The 24,469-nt window shown below is 38.6% G+C and overlaps 1 protein-coding gene across 1 annotated transcript in view; it reads left to right on the top strand.

The window, feature by feature from the left end:
- Positions 1 to 24,469, top strand: part of F8 (coagulation factor VIII) — a 205,196-nt gene that overhangs the window by 45,120 nt on the left and 135,607 nt on the right. Inside the window, exons 5-9 of the mRNA XM_003279331.4 lie at positions 476 to 544; positions 2,668 to 2,784; positions 18,195 to 18,416; positions 21,081 to 21,342; positions 21,627 to 21,798. Of these exons, the coding sequence (XP_003279379.1) occupies positions 476 to 544; positions 2,668 to 2,784; positions 18,195 to 18,416; positions 21,081 to 21,342; positions 21,627 to 21,798 (842 nt within the window). The remainder of the gene's footprint in view (positions 1 to 475; positions 545 to 2,667; positions 2,785 to 18,194; positions 18,417 to 21,080; positions 21,343 to 21,626; positions 21,799 to 24,469) is intronic.

Raw genomic sequence — 24,469 nt, 5'->3', positions numbered from 1 at the left:
ACGGAATTCATTTAAAATGTGAGTATAATTAGAAGCACTGTGGGCTATTGAAAAAAATATCATGAGTATAGATGTTTAATATGGACAATTGTTATTTTACTCAAAACTTTTAATTTACAATTGCAGAAGTATAAAAAGTTACAAGAGTAACAGAAATTATAATTTCACTATTATCACACAGTGTGTGAGGGCTTGTATTTTGTAAATGTTTTTAATTTTTTTCTTTAGTAATTCATTTTTATCGTATTTTACACAAGTAGTGGTCTTCATCAGAGTTGAAATAAAAAAATTCTTTGCTCCAGATAGTTTTAGAAACACTGGTATAGGAGACCTGACGTCAAAGCAAAGTTAACAAGAGACAGAAGACTACATTTGTTCTTACTGTCAAGTAACTGATGAACTGTCTCCTCCTAGTGACAATTTCCTACAATGAGATTTTTTAAATAGAAGATAAGTGTTCTCACTTCTTTTTCAGGGAGTCTGGCCAATGAAAAGACACAGACCTTGCACAAATTTGTACTACTTTTTGCTGTATTTGATGAAGGTTAGTGAGTCTTAATCTGAATTTTGGATTCCTGAAAGAAATCCTCTGCCACTATTAAGAGGAGGTGATTATAGAAAGGTCATAAATTACATTACTGTTCAGGAATGAAGGAGATGGGGTTAAAAATGAATTCCAAGGAAACGAAACGTAACCTCAGTTCCACTGGCTGCCAGGTAAGAAGATAGAGGATCTGGATAACGGACTGGCCTCATCTCCCTCATTAAGACCGTCAACAAATACTTTGGGCTCTACTTTCTAAATACTTTCTCTTATCTTCATCTATTATTAAGTGCACAACCTTTGGCAAGTTATTTAACCTCTCTGTGTCTCAGTTTCCTAAACGGAAATAATAGTATATTTTTTCATAAGATTGTTGTGAGTGCTGAGTGATTTCACTTAAGTAACCTAGAGCACTGTGTGAAATCACAATAGTGATTTCACTCAATAGTGTTAGTGCCTCCACTTCCTCCTCCTCCTCCTGATGTAACAATAACATAATATTCTTCTCGCCGCCTTATCAATTTACATTGCCATCTTCTTAATTGAGGCCCTAATGATCTGTCTCATAGCTCTCAAAGGAAGCTTACTGAAGTGAGTATCTGATCTTGTCACTCTAGCCTCTAAAATATTTCAGTTTGCCAGTTTCGGTGGCTCATGCCTGTAATCCCAGCACTTTAGGAGGCTGAGGTGGGCAGATTGTTTGAGCCCAGGAGTTTGAGACCAGCCTGGGCAACAGGGAGAAACCACATCTCTAGAAAAGAATAAAAAAATCAGCCAGTCATGGTGGCGGGTACCTGTACTCCAGCTACTTGGGAGGCTGAGGTGGGAGGATCACTTGAGCCCAGGAGGTGAAGGTTGCAGTGAGCTGTGATTGCGCCACTGCACTCCAGCCTGGGTGGTAAAGCCAGACCCTATCTCAAACAACAAAACAAATAAAATAATTCAATTTCAAGGTAAAGTGCAAAATGCATTATCTATTCCCTGGTGACATTTCCAGCCTTGTTGTGTTCCATTTCCTGCCTTATCTTCCATGTCACCCAAACATGTAATGCTTTTTCTTGCATGAGACCTCTGCTTATGCAGTTCCCTCTGCCTAGAAAAATCTGTCTCCCTCTTTACACTAAGTAAGCTTCTCCTTTTTCTTTAAGTCTGACTTACTTCAGTTATCCCCTTCCTTAATTCCTTCTCCCAGGATGACCTCTAGTCTGGATTAGATGCCTGCTTATATTTCCACAGCATCTTGAGCTTACTCCTTATCATACTATATCAGTATTTTCTACTTTACTTATTTAATATTTATCTTCTTTGATCTCCAGTGCTTCAGCCCTTATCAATTTCAGAGACAGTGTTAGGCTTTCAGGTTTCTGGGGTTTCATAAATATAAGCTGGGATGAAGCAATTATAACGGAGACAGGGACTGACAGACAGCCTTTTTCCTAGGACAATTTTCTTTTTTCTTTTTCTTTCTTTCTTTTTTTTTTTTTTTTTTTTGAGATCGAGTCTCACTCTGTTGCCCAGGTTGGAGTGCAGTGGCACAATCTTGGCTCACTGCATCGTCCACCTCCCAGGTTCAAGCGATTCTCCTGCCTCAGCCTCCTGAGTAGCTGAGGTTACAGGCACATGCCACCATGCCCGCCTAATTTGTCTATTTTTAGTAGGGATAGGGTTTCATCATGTTGGCGAGGCTACTCTCAAACGCCTGACCTGAAGTGATCCACCTGCCTCAGTCTCCCAAAGTGCTAGGATTACAGGTGTGAGCCACCGTGCCCAGCCCCTAGGATGATTTTCATAAGCTTTCTTTTAAATAATTCAGCTAATAAAAAGAATTGAATCCCGATGCCTCAAGCTAACCAAAATTCTGTCTTCTATTATTATCTGTTCCCACTTATTGTCATGGACAAATGGAGGGAGGGAATATCAGTTCGAGCAAGAGATGTCTGCCTTTAGATAATTATCTTCTCCCTCCCTCACACTAACTTTGAGAGGATAAGTGCTGTGTGCCTACTTTGCTGACAAAAATGCTTAAGGTGTGAGCACGCTGGGAGCGGGGAAGGAGAAAAGGGAGGCGGTCATTCATGAGACACATACTTAGCTGACTCTATCTTCGCCTTCTCTCTCATCAGGGAAAAGTTGGCACTCAGAAACAAAGAACTCCTTGATGCAGGATAGGGATGCTGCATCTGCTCGGGCCTGGCCTAAAATGCACACAGTCAATGGTTATGTAAACAGGTCTCTGCCAGGTATGTACACACCTGCTCAACAATCCTCAGGGTCTTCCAAATTCAGCAGCAGAGTTCTGTACTTCAGTTCACAAACAGCTCTGCATCCCAGAGGATATAGCCCACTGAATACTTTAAGATCTCTGGCCTCTGGGGATCTTAATGTATAGTAGGCAATTCCTCTTTTGGTCACCTGAAAATGAAGGCTTACCCATGTACATACAGCCCACAGTCAGATTTTTCTTTCCTTTTCTTAAATGTGAGTGGGCAACCAAGGATGAACAGACATTTAAAAAGAACCTAAAATATGGAAGGGATATGCAAAGATGAACAAAGAAAATAATAATCCCAGAATAAAAAAATCTATGGTTCAGAACAGAACTCATCAGAAGCTCTTACTACTATTTTCATAAAGATTCAAGAAGATACTGCATCAATAAAGTAACAATAAGATGACTTCCAGTTTTAAAATAGGGGCATAGAGGCAGGTTGGCTTTACTCCCTCCCACAGAAAACCAAACCCAAACATATAGCACCAATATCTACACCAACAACAACCCAGAGCTCACATGTGAGGATGAGACAGTTCCCGGAGCCACAGAGAAGTGAAAAATCTTTGAGAATCAGACTTCCACATCCATGACTCTCCTTCCTCCCATTCTGCCCGGCACCAAGTGTATGGAAAATTCCCCTCAACTCATGGTTTCTACACTGGAAAAAGTGACATTGAGGTGTTCAACCAGCTTCTCCACCTTCTTGGGTTCCCTGGGGGGAGATTTGTCCTTGCCTTAACCCACAGAAAACATCATGACTGTCTGAAGGCAGAAATATCCCAGAGTACAGGCAGAGACAAATGAGGGAGGAAGGGCTACCATCCCCAGCCCTGGAAATTCTGCTCTATAACTTCGCCAAAGGACATGCAAATTCAGAATGGCCGTGCAGCAGCACCATGCTGTAGCAGGTTTATCCTGCAGGTCACCTTGGCATGAATCACTAGCCGGCCTTCCAATACTGCTAAGATAATCCCTTTGGGACCTCACCCACTTGGGACAGGCAGGGCTCTGACCACTTACTAGAGCTGAGGTGGCTGGGCGCAATGGCTCACACCTGTAATCCCATCACTTGAGCTCACCACAATAACAATAGGAGATGACTACTACTGTTAATTTTATGCAGTTACGATTTAATACTGGATCTTTACATTTGTTTACATTTGTCCCAACTGGCACCTTCATCACCCCCACCCTCCCCACCCCAGACTATGGTAACCACGATTCTACTCTCTATTTTCACAAGATCCACTCTTTTAGCTCCCACATATGAGTGAGAACATGTGGTATTGCCCTCCAGCGCCACCTATGTTGATGCAAATGAAAATATTCTTTTTTATGGCCAAATAGTATTCCATTGTGTATATATACCACTGAACTGTACACTTAAAACTGGTAATGATGGCAAATTATATATGTATATTTTACATCAATAAAAAGAAATTTAAAAATAAAGTAACAATAGGATTCTATGAAAAACAATCATAACAAAACGTAAAAATTAGAAACACAATGGTCAAAATAGAAACTCAATAGAAAGTACTAAGAATAGATACAATCTTTCATAAGGTCAAACAAAATGTGGTTGAGAATATAGTTGACCCTTGAACAATGTGGGGGTTAGGGGTACTGACTCCCTGCACAGTCAAAAATCCATGTATATCTTTTGACTCCCCCCAAATTCAAGTACTAATGACATATTGTTGATCAGAAGCCTTATCAATAACATAAACAACAAATATTTTGTATATGTATTATATGCTGCATATTTTCAATAAAGTAAGCTGGACAAAAGAAAATGTTATTTAAAAAAGCATGGGGAAAATACATTTACAATACTGTACTGTATTTGTAGACAACATAAGTTTATCATCTATTTATAAGATGAATCATCAATCTGAAATGGTGGGCAACCACAGCTGCAGACCTCAATCTATGGTACATATCAAGAAATTCAATGTTTTCTTGTACACTCATGACTTTTCTCTGCTTCTTGGGAGTACATCCAGCATCATTAGTGGCACTTTATATGGGTCCCAAGTATCATTCAAAGTTTATGGAGAGATGAAATGCTTATGCAGAGATCATTAGCATCATGCAGAGTTTTAAGCGGATGCCTGCAACACTTGAGCTCACCACAATAACAATAGGAGATGGCTACTACTGTTAATTTTATGCAGTTACGATTTAATACTGGATCTTTACATTTGTTTACATTTGTCCCAACTGGGAATGGTGCCATGTATGGTTGTAAGTATGTAAGTTTTTATAAATTTCAACTTTTGATAATAGAATTTTGTATATTTTATGGTAATAAATGATAAAATAGTCTATTATCAACATATATATGTATATATAAGTGCATATACATATATATATATATATATTTTTGAGACGGAGCCTCGCTGTCGCCCAGACAGGAGTACAGTGGCGCGATCTCGGCTCACTGCAGGCTCCGCCCCCCGGGGTTCACCCCATTCTCCTGCCTCAGCCTCCCGAGTAGCTGGGACTACAGGCACCCGCCACCTCGCCCGGCTAATTTTTTGTATTTTTAGTAGAGACGGGGTTTCACTGTGTTAGCCAGGATGGTCTCGATCTCCTGACCTCATGATCCGCCCACCTTGGCCTCCCAAAGTATATATATATATATATATATTTTGAGACAGAGTCCTGTTCTGTCACCCAAGCTGGAGTGCAGTGGCACAATCTCAGCTCACTGCAACTTCCGCCTCTTGCGTTCAAGCAATTCTCCTGCCCCAGCCTCCCAAGTAGCTGGGATTACAGGCATGTGCCACCACGCCCACCTAATTTTTGTAGTTTTAGTAGAGACGGGGTTTCACCATGTTTGCCAGGCCGGTCTTGAACTCCTGACCTCGTGATCTGCCCGCCTTGGCCTTCCAAAGTGCTGGGATTATAAGTGTGAGCCACTGCATCCGGCCATCTACATATATTTTTTGCATTCATAACATACCTAACTTTTTCTTAATTTTTTTGATATTTTTACCCTATGTGGTTCATCTGAAAGTTTTTTCAAATTGTCATAAATTTCCAAAAAAATCTCAGTATATTTATTGAAAAAAAACTGCATATAAGTGGACTCATGCAGTTTAAACCTGTGTTGTTCAAGAGTCAACTGTATGTTTTAAAGCAGATTTTAACATCAATAAATGATAGAAAAATGATAAGAATTAAAAGAGATAAATATTCATATTAAAATTGCCCATCAGGAGCTTCTGAGTAGCTGAACACATGGAGGTTCCTGGAGAGTGGCTGGCCCCATGCCCCTTCCCACATACCCTTCCTTATATATGCATCTCTTCCATCTGGCGTTTATCAGAAAAGGTGCTGACTGCTGAATTATAAGGACACTGTGGTCTACTAGATAAAGGTTGAGGAGAGGGGTTTGGGCTTCTATTATCTTCTTTCCAGGCCTTCATCTCCAGATGGCTAAATTAAATAGTGCATGCTGAGTGGAGCTAAGTGGTGGAATAGGACTCTTCAGCAATAATCTCCTCACAGAAACATCAAGTTAACAACTTGATGCGTGAAATTACCTTCAGAAGAGTTAAGAAAACCCCAACCTATGAGCAAGACTGTGAAGCCCTTTTGGACTGCAAAGACGAGTAAAACCATAGTTGGACGTAAAGGGGATTGGTTCTTTATGAGTGAGACCCCACCCGAAAGCCACTGCAGTACCACAGGCGGAAAGTCACCATGGACCCACGGTTTTTACACCGGAAAAAAAGTGAGCCGGAGGCAGACATTTGGCTTCTCCACCATCCTAGGTCCTTCTATAGGAGACTCACTCCTGCATCAGTTCATGGGGAGCACTGCGAGTATCAACTGGGTTGAACCACCTGAGGCCAGCTATGGACGAAGCAAGGGGTCGAGGCTAGTGGCAGCAAGCAAGCAGAACTTGGCAGTGGCTCTGCATCCCTGAAGATGGAGACCTTGTGTTCCTCATGGAGACCTGAAGATGGACCCTTAGTGTTCCTCATTTTCACCAAGGACTCTTGCAATCCTAGCCGCAGGAGAGCCCCTTATTCCTTGACAGGAGAGAGTCCAGCACAGAGACTAGCATAAGGAGTTGCCTAAAGACCATGTGAAGGCATTGCAACAGAGAGCTCACGCTGGGTTCTGCAATTCTCCCAAGCAGCTGCAGCACAGCACCATTTTGAGAGCACAGCCCACACATCCTGCCCTGCTATGATGGCCGTGACTTAGGCAGGAGCCCTGAGCAGTGATCCTGCCCCACCCGGCAGAGGAGTGCCCATGCATTTTCACAAATTCCAAGAACAAATTCCACCACTTACAACCACTTCCCACACCAGGCCGTGGGAAGCATGGTTCACAGATCCTGTGGACTTGAGAGCCTGACCAGCTCTCCCGTATGGCCTGGGTGCCCTCTGTGGATCTCCCATGGGCCCATCCAGGCTGGACACTGCATCGGTAGCAGAGCCAGCATGAGACTTGCGGCTAACCTGGGCTTAGGGCGCCCTCTAGTGCTAAAAGGAAATACAACAGTCAGTCCATTCACTTTCTTTTTGATATGGTCTCTGTTGCCTAGGTTCGAGTGCAGTGGTGCGATCATAGCTCACTGCACTCTCGAACTCCTGGGCTCACGCGGTCTTCCCACCTCAGCCTCCAGAGTGGGACTACAGGTGTGTGCCACTATGCCTGGCTAAATTTTTGGGTTTTGTGCGTGTGTGTGTGTGGATATTGGGGTATTGCTATGTTGCTCAGGCTGGTCTGGAACTCCTGACCTAAAGCAATCCTCCAGCCTCAGCCTCCTAAAGTGCTAGATTACAAGTATGAGCCACCACACTCAGCTCCACTCAATTTCTAAATGAGCTCACTGAAATAGAGCAGTCACAAACAAACCCAGACTGTGAACATGAGAATAAATACCTGATTCTTTAATGTGTAGACAGGGATGCATGTCTACAAAGAATAAGAATAGCCTAAGAAAGATGGCCTCACCAAATGAACAAAATGTCATGCCCATGACTAATCCTAAAGACATGCAGGTGAATGATCTGGTAGACAAAGAATTCAAAATAGCTATTTTAAGAAAACTCAACAAACCTTTATAAAACACAGAGAAACAATTCAGAAATTTATCAAAGAAATTTAACAGAGAAATTGAAGGAATAAAGAAAGTCAGAGAGAAATCCTGGAACTGAAAAGTATAATAAAAAATGACACATGCAATACAGGACATCAGCAACAGAATTGATCAGGCAGAAGAAAGGATCAGCAAGCTCAAAGACAGGCTTTCCAAAAATACAATTGGCGGGGCTTCAGGATGGTTGACTAGATGCATCTAGTGCTCATCCCTTCCATGGAGAGGAGCCAAAGTAGCAAGTAGATAATTATACTTTGAATAGGTCATCTAAGAGAGAACACCGGAATTCAACAGAGAAGTGACAGGAAGCATTGAAAGCAAGGGAGGAGAGAGAAATCAGGCCTGTTTGCCTGGGATTGGCTGGGAGTCTGGAACAACTTCCTAATGTGGGAAAAAGGTAAGAGACCCTTAGTGTTCCTCATTTTCACCAAAGACTCTTGCAATCCTAGCCGCAGGAGAGCCCCTTATTCCTTGACAGCACAGAGACTAGCATAGGGAGTTGCCTAAAGACCATGTGAAGGCATTGCAACAGAGAGCTCACGCTGGGTTCTGCAATTCTCCCAAGCAGCTGCAGCACAGCACCATTTTGAGAGCACAGCCCACACATCCTGCCCTGCTATGATGGCCGTGACTTAGGCAGGAGCCCTGAGCAGTGATCCTGCCCCACCCGGCAGAGGAGTGCCCATGCATTTTCACAAATTCCAAGAACAAATTCCACCACTTACAACCACTGCTGCTGCAGGCTGCTGTGGGGCCAAAACACTAGTGAACCTTGTGCTCCCAAGCTGCCTGCCTACAGCTGCTCCCTGAGAAGGCAACCCCACCTTCATCAAGAGCAGGGCTATAGCACAGCTACTGCTGCACCCCAACCTAAGCATTTTGCTAGTGACCTGGGTATCACCCTACCCCTGCATAGCACAACCAGCACCTCACACACTACCAAGGAGTCTGAGGGCAGGTTCACCTAGCCCAGCTCTACTTGCCCCCAGTACCCAAGCATATCATCCAGGCGCCTAGGGATCACTTAGCCCTGTCCACCACTGGTGGCACCTGAGCACCTCCTGGGGTCTGAGGTCAGGCCCACTCAACCTGCCCTACTGCCACAGTTAGCACGCACTGCATGCACCACTTGAGGGTCTGGGGACTGGCCCATGCAATCCATAGCAGCCACCACCAACGCCAGCACAGACCACTTGAGATTCAGGTTGTTTCATTACTACGATTGCCATCAATCGTGCCACTTTGCTGCTCAGGAACTTGAGAACCCACCCACCCACGTGATCCATCAATACCACTTCTGGCACCCAAGTAAACCACTTGGAGGCCCACAAATCAACCTGCCTGGACCTAAAACCAGTGCAATCATATGCCACTATGGTACACCAAAGACAAGCACACTCAGCCCACTGCTGCCACCATTGGGGCCTGAAGACAGGCCTACCTGGCATCCCAGTTCTCAGTAAAACTTCGCCACAGCCTTCACTAATAACCACACCCTAAGCCATTGAGAAAATCACAAATATCACTGATGCTGTTTAGAGTCTTGTACAGAGGCTACTACATTCACCCAGAAACAAAACCAAAGTGCTCTACCCAAGCAACACCACAGATATATCTTCAGGAAAAAGTTCTTTCCTATAAAAGCAAATTTTAAAAATTGGAAAAAGTGATTATTACACCAGATGTGCAGATATCAATGTAAGGACACAGGAAGCATGAAAAATCAAGAAACTATGACACTCCAAAGGAGCACAAGAATTCTGTAGCAAGAGATCCAAATAAAAAAAACTTAAGATGAGTACAAAAAAATAGAAAGAATGAATAAGACCTGCTATTTTATAGCACAACATGGTGACTACAGTTAATAATAACTTAATTGTACATTTTAAAATAAAGAGTGTAATTGGATTGTTAATAACTCAAAGGATAAGTGCTTGAGGGTATAGATACCTCATTCTCCATGATGTGTTTGCTTCACATCACATGCCTGTATCAAAACATTTCATGTATTCCATAAATATATACACCTACTATGTATCCACAAAATAAGAAAATCATAGTTTACAAGCAAAACAGTATATGTGACCTTTGGTTTTTAAGTAAACTGGCGAACATCTCTTTAAAAATTTATGAAATCCTGGAAAAATAATTCCAAATTTTGATACTAAATAAACTCAGTGAGACACAAGAGAATTCTGAAAAAAATACAAAGAACACAGAAAAACAATTGAGGATATGAAAGAGAAATTTACCCAAGATATAGATACCAAAAAAGAACCAAACAAAAATTCTAGAACCAAATAATTCATTGAATGAAATACAAAATACGTTTGAAAGGTTCAACAATAGACTGGACCAAGCAAAAGAGTATCAGAACTGAAATACAGATCTTTTGAAATAACCCAATCAGACAAAAATAAAGAAAAAAGAATAAAAAAAGAGCAAAGATTTCATGACATATTAGGCACTATAAAGTGACCAAATATTTGAATCTTCAGTGTCCCAGAAGGAAAAAGAAAATGAAGAGGTTAGAAAGCCTATTTAATGAAATATTAGATGAAAAATTTCCAAGTCTACCAAGAGATTTAGACATCCAGATAAAGAAGGCTCAAAAATACCCAAATAAATACAATGCAAAAAGGTCTTCTCCAGGGCACATTATAGTCAAACTATCAAAAGTCAAAGAGAAAAATTTAAAAACAGCAAGAGAAAAGCATATCGTCACCTATAAAGGAGCCGCTATCAGACTGTGAATTTCTCGGCAGAAACTTTAGAAGCCAGGAGAGAATTAGAGAAAAAAAAAAAAAAAAAAAAACACCTGCCAGCCAAGGATACTGTACACAGCAAAATTATCCTTCATAAATGAAAGAGAGATAAAAATATTTTCAGACAAAAAAAAAATGAGGAAATTCATTGCAACCTGATCTGCTTTACAGGAAATGCTAAAGGGAGTTTTTCAAACTGAAAGAAAAAGGTCCTAATGTGTAACATGAAAACATCTGAAGGTATAAAACTCACAGGTAAAAGTAAGTATCCTGACAAATTCAGAATTCTCTAACATGGTAATTGTAGAACATAAATCACTTATATCCTTAGTAGGAAGATTAAAAAACAAAACACATAAAAATAATTACCATAACCTGTTAAAGAATAAGCAATATAAAAAGATGTAAATGATGACATCAAAAACACAAAATTTGGGAGTAGATTTTTAAAAAAATTTTCTTGCAATCAAAATTAAGTTGTTATCAGTTCAAACTAACTTGTTGTAACTATAAGGTATTCTGTGTAAGCCTCATGGTAATTACAAAGCAAAAATTTTTATAATAGCTACACTAAAAATAAAAAGCAAGGGATTAAAACATACTGATAGAAAAATCTCTTAACCACAAGGGAAGAGATTAAGAGAGGAAGGAAGGAACAAAGGAACAACTAGAAAACAAGTAAAAATATGGCACTGCCAAGTTCTTACCTATCAAAAATTACCTTGAATACAAATGGGTTAAATTCTCCAACTAAAAGACATAGAGTGGCTGAATGAATATTTTTTTAAAAAAAGATCTAACTATATACTGCCTACGAGAAAGACTTTACCTGTAAGGACACACATAGACTGAAAGTGAAGGGATAGAAACAGATATTCCATGCAAATGTAAACAAAAAGAAAGCAGGAATAGCTATACTTATATCTGTTAAAATAGACTTCAAGTCAAAAACTATAAAAAGAGACAAACAGCTGGACGTGGTGGCTCATGCCTGTAATTTCAGCACTTTGGGAGGCTGAAGCGGGTGGATCACCTGAAGTCAGGAGTTCAAGACCAGCCTGGCCAACATGGTGAAACTCCATCTCTACTAAAAATACAAAAATTAACCAAGCGTGGTGGTGGTTGCCTGTAGTCCCAGCTACTCGGGAGGCTGAGGCAAGAGAATGGCGTGAACCCGAGAGGTGGAGCCTGCAGTGAGTCGAGATTGCACCACTGCACTCCAGCCTGGGCACACAGCGAGATTCCGTCAAAACAAAAAATTGACACACAAGGCCATTATATAATAGTAAAGAAGTTAATACAACAGGAGAATGTAACAAGCATAAATATGTATACACCCAACATTGGAGCACCTAAATATATTAATATTTGATCCTTGTATTTTCTAGTCTCATTAAAAGTAAGGGCAAAAACTACAATTACTTTTGCACCAATCTAATATAAAGCAAACATTAATAGACCAAGGGGGAAATGAAGACAGCAATGAAATAATAGTAGAAAACTTTAACACCCCACTTTCACCAATGGACAGATCATCCAGACAAAATATCAACAAATAAACACTGGACTTAAACTGCACTGTAGACCAAATGGAGCAAACAGACATTTACAGAACATTCCATCCAACAGCTACACAATTCACATTCTTCTCAACTGCACATGGAACATTCTCCAGGAGATTATACATTAGGCCACCAATCAAGTCTTAACTAACTTTTTTAAAATAAAGTATTTTTTTCCTGCCAATAATGGAATAAAACTATAAATCAACAACAGGAGGAACAACTGTACAAATACATGGAAATTAAAGAACATGACCCTAAACAAACAATGGGTCAATGAAGAAATTAAAGGAGAAATTAAAACATTTCTTGGGACAAATGAAAATGGAAACATAACATGCCAAAACTTATGGGATGCAGCAAAAGTAGTCCTTAAAGAAAAGTTTATAGCAATAAATGCCTACATCAAAAAAAATCTCAAATAAACAACCTAATGATGCATCTCAAGGAACTAGAAAAACAAGAACAAACAAAACCCCAAATTATTAGAAGAAATGAATGAATACAGATGAAAGCACAAATAATCAAAATAGAAACAAAAAGGTACAAAAGATCAGTATAATGAGTTAGTTAGTTCTTTGAAAGGATAAACAAAGTCAATAAACTTTTAGCCAGACTAAGTGAAAATAAAGAAGAAAAACAGAAATAAATCAGACATGAAAAAGGAGGCATTACAACTGATAACACAGAAATACAAAGAATTATAAGAAACTATTATGAACAACTATATGCCAACAAATTGAAAAGCCTAGAAGAAATGGATAAATTCCTGGACACATACAACCTACCAAGGTTGAATCAAGAAAAAAATGGAAAATTTTAACAAATCAACAATAAGTAACAAGATTGAAGCAAAAATAAAAAGTCTCCCATCAAAGAAAAGTTCAGTACCTGATGGCTTCACTGCTGAATTCTACCAAACCTCTAAAGAACTAATACCAATTCTTCACAAACTATTCAAAAAATTGAAAAGGAAGAAACTCTTCCAAAATTATTTTAGGAGGCTATCATTATCCTGATCCCAAAACCAGACAAGGGCACAATAACAACAAACAACTACAGGCCAATATCCTCAACAACATACTAGAAATAGAATTCAACAGCACATTAAAAGATCATTTACCATGATCAGGTGGGATTTATCCCAGTGATGTAAGGATGGTTTAACATATGCAAATTAAGAATGAAGGACAAAAATTATATTATCACTTTAATAGACACAGTAAAAGCATTTGACAAAATTCAATATCCCTTCATGATTAAAAACTCTCAACAAAGTATAGAAGGAACATACCTATATGATAAACCTGCAAACAAGATGAAATTGAGTGGGGAAAATTTGAAAGCTTTTCCTTTAAGAACTGGAATAAGACAAGGATATACACTCTCACCACTTCTATTCAACACAGTACTGGAAGTCCTAGCCAGAGCAATTAGGCAAGACATCCAAATTGGAAAGAAGGAAGTCAAATTGTCCCTGTTTGGCCAGGCTCAATGGCTCATGCCTGTAATCCCAGAAATTTGGGAGGCCAAGGCGGGCAGATCACTTGATGTCCAAAGTTCGAGACCAGCCTGGCAATATGGTGAAACCCCATCTCTACTAAAAATACACACACACACACACACACACACACACACGCTAGCCAGACATGTGTGGTGCGCTCCTATAGTCCCAGCTACTCGGGAGGCTGAAGCAGGAGAATCACTAGAACTCCAGAGGCAGAGGCTGTGGTGAGCCAAGATCACACCACTGCACTGCAGCCTGGGCAACAGAGTGAAACACTGTCTTGAAACAAAAACAAAAACAAAAAAACAAATTGTCCCTGTTTGCAGATGACATGATCTTATATATAGAAAACCACCAAAACTACACCAAAAAACTGTTAGAGCTAATAAATGAATGTAGTAAACTTGTAGTCAACAAAATCAACATACAATAATGTCAACAGTGAACAATCTGAAAAAGCAATCAAGAAAGCAATCACATTTACAATAGCTACAAAAAATATCCGGAAATAAATTAACCAAGGAAGTGAAAGATCTCTATAATGAAAACTATAAAATATTGATGAAAGAAATTGAATAAGACACAAATAAATGGAAAGATATTTCATGTTCATGGATTGAAGAATTAATATTATTAAAGCCAAAGCAATCTACAGATTCAATGCAATTCCTATCAAAATTCCAATGTCATTCTTCACAGAAATAGAAAAACAATCCTAAGATTTGTGTGGAACCACAAAAAATCCCAAATAGCCAAAGAAGTCTTGAGCAAAAAGAATAAACCTGGAGGCATCACATTACCTGATTTCAAATTATACTACAAAGCTATAGTAACCAAAACAACATTGTGTTAACATAAAAACAGACATATAGACCAATAGAACAAAATAGAGAGCCCAGAAATACACCCAAACATTTAAAGCCAACTGATTTTCTACAAAGTTGGCAAGAACACATGATGGGTAAAGAACAGTCTTTTCAATAAATGGTGCTGGGAAAACTGGATATCCATATGCAAAATAATGAACCTAGACCCCCTATCTCTCACCATGTATGAAAGTCAAATAGGCCAGGCATAGTGGCTCATGCCTGTAATCCCAGCACTTTGGGAGGCCAAGGCAGGCAGATCACTTGAGGTCAGGAGTTTGAGACCGGCCTGGCCAACATGGTGAAACCCCGTCTTTACTAAAAATACAAAATTAGCCAGGTGTGGTGGCACGCCTATAGTCCCAGCAACTTGGGAGGCTGAGGCAGGAGAATCACTTGAACCCCGGAGGTGGAGGCTGCAGTGAGCCTAGATCGTGCTATTGCACTCCAGCCTGGGCAACAGAGTGAGACTCTGTCTCAAAAAAAAGGAAAGAAAGAAAAGAAAAATAGATTAAGGAATTAAATTTAAGACCTGAAACTGTGAAACTACTAGAAGAAAACATAGTGTAAGCATTTCATGACATCAATTTGGGCAAGAATTTGTTAGACAAGACCTCATAATCATGAGTAACAAAAGCAAAAATAAAGAAAAAAAAAGAAACTGGATTACATCAAACTAGAAAGCTTCTGCACAGCAAAGGAAACAATCAACAGAGTGAAGAGACAACCTATAGAATGGGAGAAAATATTTGCAGATTATACATCTGACAAGGGATTGATATCTAGAATATATAAGGAACTCAAACAACTCAATAGCAAAAATCCAAATAATCCTATTAAAAATGAACAAAAGACCTGAATAGACATTTCTCCAAAAGAGACATACAAATGGCCAACAGGTATATGAAAAATGCTCAACATCACTAACCATCAGGAAAATTAAAATCAAAACTACAATGAGATATCACTTACCCCTGTTAGAATGACTATGATAAAAAAGACAAGGATGTGGAGACAAAGAAACTCCTATACACTGTTGGTGGGAATATAAATTAGTTAAGCCATTAGAGATAATGGTATAGAGATGCCTCAAAAATTAAAAATAGATCTATCATATTTTCCAGCAATCCCACTACTGGGTATATACCAAAAAGAAATGAAATCAGTATGTCGAAGAAACATCTGCATCCCCATGTTTATGACAGCATTATTCACAATAGTCAAGATATAAAATCAACTTAAATGCCCATCAATGGATGAATGGATAAACTGTGGTATAGATACACAATGGAATACTATTCATCCATTTAAAAAACATGAAATCCTGTCATTTGCAACAACGTGGATGAGCCTGGAGGACATTATGTTAAGTGAAATAAGCCAGGCAGAGAAAGACAAATACTCCATGATCTCACTCCTATGTACAATCTTTAAAATTTGATCTCATAGTAGTTAAGATTAGTGATTCTGGGAAGATAAGGGGGAAGTGGGAGATGGGGAGAGGTTGGTCAATGGGTACAATGTTACAGGTAGATAGAAGGAATAAGTTCTGGTACTCTATTGCACAATAAGGTGACAATAGCCAACAATAATATATTGTATATTTCAAATAGAAGAGAGGATTTTGAATGGTCTCACAACAAAGAAATGACAAACATTTAAGGTGATGGATTACCCTGATTTGAATAATTACACAATGTATACATGTATTGAAACATCACATTGTACCCATAAATTTGTACAATTATTTATGTGTCAATAAAAAGTAATACGGTTAAAAAAATAAAATTGCCCATTAGAATAAATAAAAAGACCCCCACACAAAATTATCATTGTGGCATTTCAGAGCACAAAGAGAAGATACTTAAAGCTTCTTCTGAGAGAAACAGGATGCATACAAAAGAATGGGAATTAAACTGACAATATAATTAAGCAATATTGTAAAAGACCTAAGGGAAAAATTATTTTGAACCTAGAATTTTTAGTCAAACTATTAATCAATTTTGGGGGAAGAAAAAAGACATTTTCATATATAGAGGGCCTTAGTAGTCACAGAATGTGTACTATAGTAAAACCAGAAACTACATAAAAGAGGAATTTGGGAGATTCAGCAACCCAAGAGAATAATGAAGTATGAGGGGGATGTTTTCTCCTTAGTTCTTTTCTGTATTTTTCAATAATTTGATAATAAACATGCATAATTTTATAATTAAAAAAGAAATTAATTTTAACAACATGCAAGTTCCTGTTCTCACATACCTTATAGCATAATAATACATGCAAAATTACAAACTGACCATTACTCTGAAGGAAAATTACATAATTCTATGTAAGCCTATAATACAGGAATCTGACCTAGACTGGGGAATCAGAGAAGGCTTCCCTAAGCAAGTACCCCTTGAACTTAGCTTTGAAACTGGGAAAATGAGGCAATGTGAGATGAAGCTGTTAGAGGTATTAGGAATCAAACCTATTGGGGCCTTCTAGTCCTTAGTAGAGAGTCTGGACTTTATTCTATGTGGAATGACAGCCTCCAGTGGGCTTTCGGCTGGCAGATACTACAATCAGATCTGGAATGCAGAAATAGTACACCAGTTTCTTTGTGGGTAAAAGTCTTAGAGGGGAATATGACCAGCTATAGGGAGACCTGTAAAAAAAGTTTATCAGTAGCTCAGACGAGATAGTGGTAACTTGGATTAAGATAGTGGTAGCAGTAACAGTGAAAAAATAGATACATTTGAAAGCTTTTAGAGCCAAAATAGGAGGCAGCTGTGCCCTTGTAGTTACCAGTGTGGGATCTGAACACATGACTCCTTGGGTTCAAATACTGAGCAAATTAATTAACCTCTCTGGGCATCCGTTTCCTCTCCTGCAAGATATGGATGATAATGGTTTCTACATTCATAGGGTTGTTATGAGTAATGAATGAATTAAAACTTGTAAAATACTTTGGATAGTGCTTGACATAAAACAAGGGCTCAATAAATATTAGCTATTACTGGTTATATTGCCCTGGTCAGTGTCAAATTGCATATGGGAGATGAGAATAGTAACAAGGATAACTCTCGCTTGCATATTCAAATGCAGGATGCTGCCATTCACTGTTATAAAAAACTCTGGAAGAGAATGCAGTGATGAAAATTGTAAATTCGGTAGGTGGAGATGTTGAGAAAGTGATTGGCTGTATGAGCCTGGAGTTCCAGAAGAGGTCAGGAGGGGAGACAGAAGAAGGAGCAGTCTGAGAAGTAGGAGAAAAAAACCCAGAGAGATGTTGGCACAGAGGCCAAGGGAAGAGAGAGTTTTAAACAGGAATGAATGGTCAACAGGTGCAAATAAAGACTGAAAAGTGTCCATTGGATTTAGCAGCATGATGGTGATTGCTGACCTTGGCAAGAGCTGTTGGTTTGACAGTAGCCCAATATTCTTGATAAATTTGTTTACAAGTCAAGGTAGCAATAAAGTGTCTAATGTCAATTTGTCCATTCTGTCCTAGCAAGTGTTTTCCATTTCAAATTCTCTACTTCTTAGCCGTAGGTGTCTTATTCCTACTTTACAGGTCTGATTGGATGCCACAGGAAATCAGTCTATTGGCATGTGATTGGAATGGGCACCACTCCTGAAGTGCACTCAATATTCCTCGAAGGTCACACATTTCTTGTGAGGAACCATCGCCAGGCGTCCTTGGAAATCTCGCCAATAACTTTCCTTACTGCTCAAACACTCTTGATGGACCTTGGACAGTTTCTACTGTTTTGTCATATCTCTTCCCACCAACATGGTAATAGCTTGGATCTTTAAAATGAATATTATAAATATCCAGTCCTCCTTTTAATAGAATTTACTGGACAATGTACAGGAATATAGTGTGTTGCTGAAGGGAACACTATAGAGTTACTATGTTAGACCTCAACCACGATCCCCTAGTTTCTAGCTTCCAGTGTAAAGTTTTTACCTTGACTATAAAAGGGCTTGAGTATTAGTAGGACTCATGGATTTTTAGTTAAATGTCTGTGATGGAGAAAAGATGGCTTATGGATGATTGAGGTGGGAAAATGAGGAGAATAGTATGCCCTTGGTTTCTCAGCCTTATCCCATTAACTACACTCCAATATTATGGAGAGAGGAACTGCAGGTTGTAGCTGAAGAGATTTTTTTTTTTTTGGAGAAATCTAGGGAAACGGAAAAAAAGGCATTGCCCAGATTGCAACTGTAAGGGCTCCACTATATCATTAGTAATGCCCAGAGCAGTAAATAGCAAATATGACAGGCTATTGTAGAGCTTGACTTCAGACACCAGACAGCTAGAGGCACTCTGTAGATACCTGGCAGTAGATGAGAGACACCTGTGAAACTGAGGGCAGGTCAGGAGCTAGTGAATTTTAGGAGAAGTAACATGGGATTGAAGGGACTATTTGGTGGGAACTTTGCAAAGAGTCAAAGGTTCTGTGTAAGCAAATTAGGACGATGGTAACTACAGTTTTAAATTATTGTTAATGTAACTTTATTTGTAACTGCTAGTTGTGCAAATTCGGATTGCATCATCATTTCACCCCAATTTTCCTTACTTTTGTATATATTCTGCTAACTCTTAATCTTGGATCAACCTAATAACCCTCTTTCTCTACCCCTCTTGTGGCCATTGAAGTCTCTTAGTTTGTGCTGCAATAACAGAATACCACAGAATGGGTAATTTATAATGGACAGAAATTTATTGGCTCACATTTCTGGGGGCTGGGAGGCCCAATATCAAGTTGCCAGCAACTAGCAAAGGCCTTAACATGGTGGAAGGCATTATATGACAAAAGGGCAAAGAAAGGGTGAGAGAGAGAGAGCAAAAGGAGGGTGAGCTCACTCCTGTGATAACAAATCCACTCCCATGAACCCTTTCCACAGATAACTGCATTAGTCCATTCGTGAGGGTGGAACGCTTATGACCAAAACACCTTTTATATGTTCACCTCTCAATACCATCATGATGATAATTAAATTTCATTATGAGTTTTGGAGGGGACAGACATTCAAACCATAGCAAGAGCTATTGGAGAAAAATGTTGGAGAGGCCTAGTCTTTTATATTTAATAGCATTTCTTTCTTCCTATTACACTCATATTAACCTTCTCCTCAGGTTCCTTGGTTGACTTAGAAAAGAGATTTGATCTTGCCATGTATCCACCATTTTCCTCTTTATGTTCTATTAGTGACCTTGTTTATAGTCTTCTGTAGTGATTAAGAATAGAAATCTCTTTTCCCCACGTGTCACATAATATTTATGGAATTTTGACAAGACCTTAGTGGACAAAAAGTGTCATACTGAATGAGTAACAGGAAGTTGATGCACAAACAACATTCTTGCAGGCACAGAGGAATAGGTCATTTACTTGTATATGATCATTGTCAATCAATCATTGTCCAGTTAGACCCTGATTCAGTTTATTTTTTGTTTTGTTTTTTTCCTTTTCACAGATTCTATCCAGCAATTTTAATCTTTATTTTTCAGAAAAAAATGCTTTATCTTATTGAACCTCAGACAAAACACTTTGTTTTTCGATGCAGACTGAATTATGTTTAAGGCTACATGAACCCCAGACTAGTTGTTTGCTGCTCCTAAAACCTGCCCTATTCCTCATAAGCAAGTAAACAGGTCTCCCTTCTTATAAGTATTTGATCTTCAAAATTGCCCTGTGGTATAAATAGGGCAGGAATTATTATTATCCATTTTACAAAGCATAAAGATGAGACTGAGAATGTTGAATAGATTTGCCATAAGGTTTACAACTATTCACAGGCAGACATGCTCTTAAAATATATATCTCCTTGATTTTAAGTTGTATCTTGTCATGGTTTTATGAACTTGGAACATGTCTTAAAGTTTATATCTACACTAACATTTTTCCCAATAAGCCGTTATTAAATCAATGATTTGTGGCAAGAAGGGATAGTGATGTGGAAAGGGGGGTACTTAGGGGAGAGCCTGGAAGGCCTAATAAGAGAGAAAGAAGTCATAAAAGTTAAGGCAAGTGATATGGTTTGGATATCTATCTTCACTGAAATCTCATGTTGAATTGTAATTTCCAATGCTGGAGGTGGGGTCTGGTGGCAGATGTTTGGATCATGGGGCTGAATCCCTCATGGCTTGATGCTGTCTTCATGATAGTGAGTTCTCATGATATTTGGTCATTCAGAAGTGTGTGGCAACTTGCACTCTCTGTCTTGCTCCTGCTTTCACCATGTGACATGTATCCTCCCCCTTCACCTACCCCCATGATTGTAAGCTTCCTGAGACCTCCCTGAAGCCAAGCAGATGCCAGCACCATGCTTCCCATATAGCCTGCAGAAACATGAGCCAATTCAATCTCTTTTCTTTATAAATTACCTAGTCTCTGGTATAGAACAGCCTAATATAGCAAGACACTCTGACATTGTTTGGTTTGTCTGACTCCAGATGGCATGGAAGCTTATGTCAAAGTAGACAGCTGCCCAGAGGAACCCCAACTACGAATGAAAAATAATGAAGAAGCGGAAGACTATGATGATGATCTTACTGATTCTGAAATGGATGTGGTCAGGTTTGATGATGACAACTCTCCTTCCTTTATCCAAATTCGCTCAGTTGCCAAGAAGCATCCTAAAACCTGGGTACATTACATTGCTGCTGAAGAGGAGGACTGGGACTATGCCCCCTCAGTCCTCGCCCCTGATGACAGGTAAACACTTTTTGACTATTGGTACTCTCTCTTCCCCATACTCAAAAAGTTCTTACCAGTTATTCAGACCAACAAATCCTGAATCCATGTTTAAGGTTAGGTACAGATATGGAAGCAAATGGCAAGGGTATTAAGACTTGGAAACTAACATAGCTGAGCAGCTGAGAAGCTTGTATTTTTCTCACTCCTTGCCTTGATTGAATCATATAAGCTGTTTTAGAGTTGGATTTGAGCCTACCTAGAATTTTTCTTCCCAAATTCTCACCTTTTTTTCTCTTATACAGAAGTTATAAAAGTCAATATTTGAACAATGGCCCTCAGCGGATTGGTAGGAAGTACAAAAAAGTCCGATTTATGGCATACACAGATGAAACCTTTAAGACTCGTGAAGCTATTCAGCATGAATCAGGGATCTTGGGACCTTTACTTTATGGGGAAGTTGGAGACACACTGTTGGTAAGTTGAGGAAAAGATTTAAGGTCAGGTAAGAAGAAAAAGTCTGGAGAGTTTTGAGTTTCTAAAATACTTCATAATTCACCTTGTCTCCAATGGACATGATCTTTTAAAAGCTATAAATGTTACACAAATAATAGCTGATTGTATGTATTTAAAGTTTGAGTATATAGAATAAAAATTTAAGGTCACCCATTAAACTCGACACTCCTGTGAAATACTGCTTAGACTTTGATACATATCCTTCCAGATCTTTCTCCATTAATTATGTCATATAGGAGTCAGCAGACTACGGCCTATGAACAAAATTTGACTTGTGCCCTGCTTTTGAACAGTCCATGAGCTTAGATGAGATTTTACAATTTTAAAATATTGCAAAGAAAAGAAAAGAGGATGGGAGGAAGAGGAGGAGAAGGCAGAGGAGGAAGAGAATATGTGACAGAGGCTAGATAGGGCTCACAAATTTTAGAGTACTTACTATCCAGTCTTTTCCAAAAAATGCTTGCTTGCCCCTGATGTAGGATATTAAGAATGAGTATGGTGTAAGTAACAGAATACTCAATGGACAGTGGTTTAAATAAATAAGGGTTTATTTTCTTCACAAGAAATTTGAAGATAGGTTGTTGGTTTCATAAATTCAGCTACTGAAGAATGTCATGAAGAACACTGGTTTTTAGATGTGGAGTTTTGTTAGATACTGCCAAACTGACTTTCAGCAATTTTGTACCAATTTGTATCCCCTACCATAAGTATATGACTGCCGTTTTCCCCACACCATTGCCAACAACATATATTATAAACCTTCAGAAAATTTTCCAATTTGATGAGCAAAATGTTTATATGTTGTCTTTATTTCCATTTCCCTGGTTAGTAGTCAAATTGTATATTGTTTCATGTTTGTTGGCTATTTGTATAACTCCTCTCTGTGAATTGCCTGCTTGTAAATTTTGTCCAGTTTTCTATTTGGTCAGTCATCTTTTGCTTATGTATTTGTAAAAGGCCTTTATAGATTATGGATATTGACACATTGTTATTTATCTTTCAAACGTTTTCCTCACATTGTCACTTGTACTTTAATTCCTTTATGATATTTTTTGTCCTTCAAAGGTTTTTGATCTTTATATAGTCAAAACCTCCTATCTTTTATCAATCTTTTCATTTATATTTCTCTGGATCTTTTTCACTTATGTTTTCTGCCTGAGAATGTCTTTGCCACCCCCAAGACATTACAAAAATAGTTTATATTTTATTCTCTTACTTATATAGCTTTATTTTTACAGTGAGCAATCTAATTGCCCTGGAAGTTACTTTTGGATGTAGTGCATAATTCAAATAGAAATTTTCCCAGATGGCAGCTGACACAACCAATCCTTTCTTCATTAATTTGAAAATGTCTTCTTTATCATATACTAAATTGCTAAAATCTGGGATTTTTAATTCTCCTTAACTAATCTGTTACCACACTGTTTTAACGACTTCAACTTTGTGATATGTTTGATATCTGTATGACATCTTCTTTCATTGTACTTCTTCAAAATTTTTATTAGCTATTCTTGTACAATTTTTCTTCATAAATTTTGTTTACGTATTTTTTTCTTTTTTTCATTTTTTGAAGACGGTATAATTTTATTTTTTATTCATTAATTTTTAAAATGCATAATGACACAATAATTGTACATATTTATAGGGTATTTTTTGTGTATTTTGAGTTACATTTACTGGTTAATTTAAAAATAGATAAACAAGAGCATACAATAAAATGTAAATTTTCCTCCCTCTTGGACTTCCAACCCCATAGTCTGACAGACAGTCATTGCTGTGGGTTTGTATACTCCCCTCCAGAAGTAGTGCATACATGTACGAATGTGTGTGTATGTGTCTGTGTGTGTGTGCATTTCACACAAAAACAAGAGCAGTGTAAATTGGTCTGTACCTTGCTTTTTAAAAAGTAACAATATATTTTGAATTAGCCAGGCATGGTGGTGCATGCCTGTAGTCCCAGCTACTCTGGAGGCTGAGGCAGGAGAATCGCTTGAATCTGGGAGGTGGAGGTTGCAGTGAGCTGAGATCGCACCACTGCACTCCACCCTGGGCAACAGAGTGAGACTCTGTCTCAAAAAAAAAAAGTAACAATATATTTTGGATATCATTTCATGTCAACATATATAGATCTACCTCATTCTTTGATTTATTCAGGTTATGCTCTGGATACCATGCTGAATCCTACACTTAAACATTACCTCAAAATGGATCAAAGATAAAATGTAAGAGCTAAAACTACAAAATTATAAGAAAATAACAGGATAAATCTTTGTGATCTTGAATTAGACAATAGTTTATTGGATAGGACACCAAAACCAACAAGCAAAAAAAGAAAAACCATTTGACCCAGCCATCCCATTACTGGGTATATACCCAAAGGATTATAAATCATGCTGCTATAAAGACACATGCACACATATATGTATTGTGGCATTATTCACAATAGCAAAGATTTGGAACCAACCCAAATGTCCATCAATGATAGACTGGATTAAGAAAATGTGGCACATATACACCATGGAATACTATGCAGCCATAAAAATGTCCCTGTTTGCAGATGACATGATTGTATATCTAGAAAACCCCATTGTCTCAGCCCAAAATCTCCTTAAGCTGATAAGCAACTTCAGCA

Source organism: Nomascus leucogenys, chromosome X (assembly GCF_006542625.1).
Source record: "Nomascus leucogenys isolate Asia chromosome X, Asia_NLE_v1, whole genome shotgun sequence".
NCBI classification, from domain to species: Eukaryota; Metazoa; Chordata; class Mammalia; order Primates; family Hylobatidae; genus Nomascus; species Nomascus leucogenys.
The sequence above is the reverse complement of the archived record's forward strand: the minus strand, read 5'-3'. Positions and strand labels throughout refer to the sequence as shown.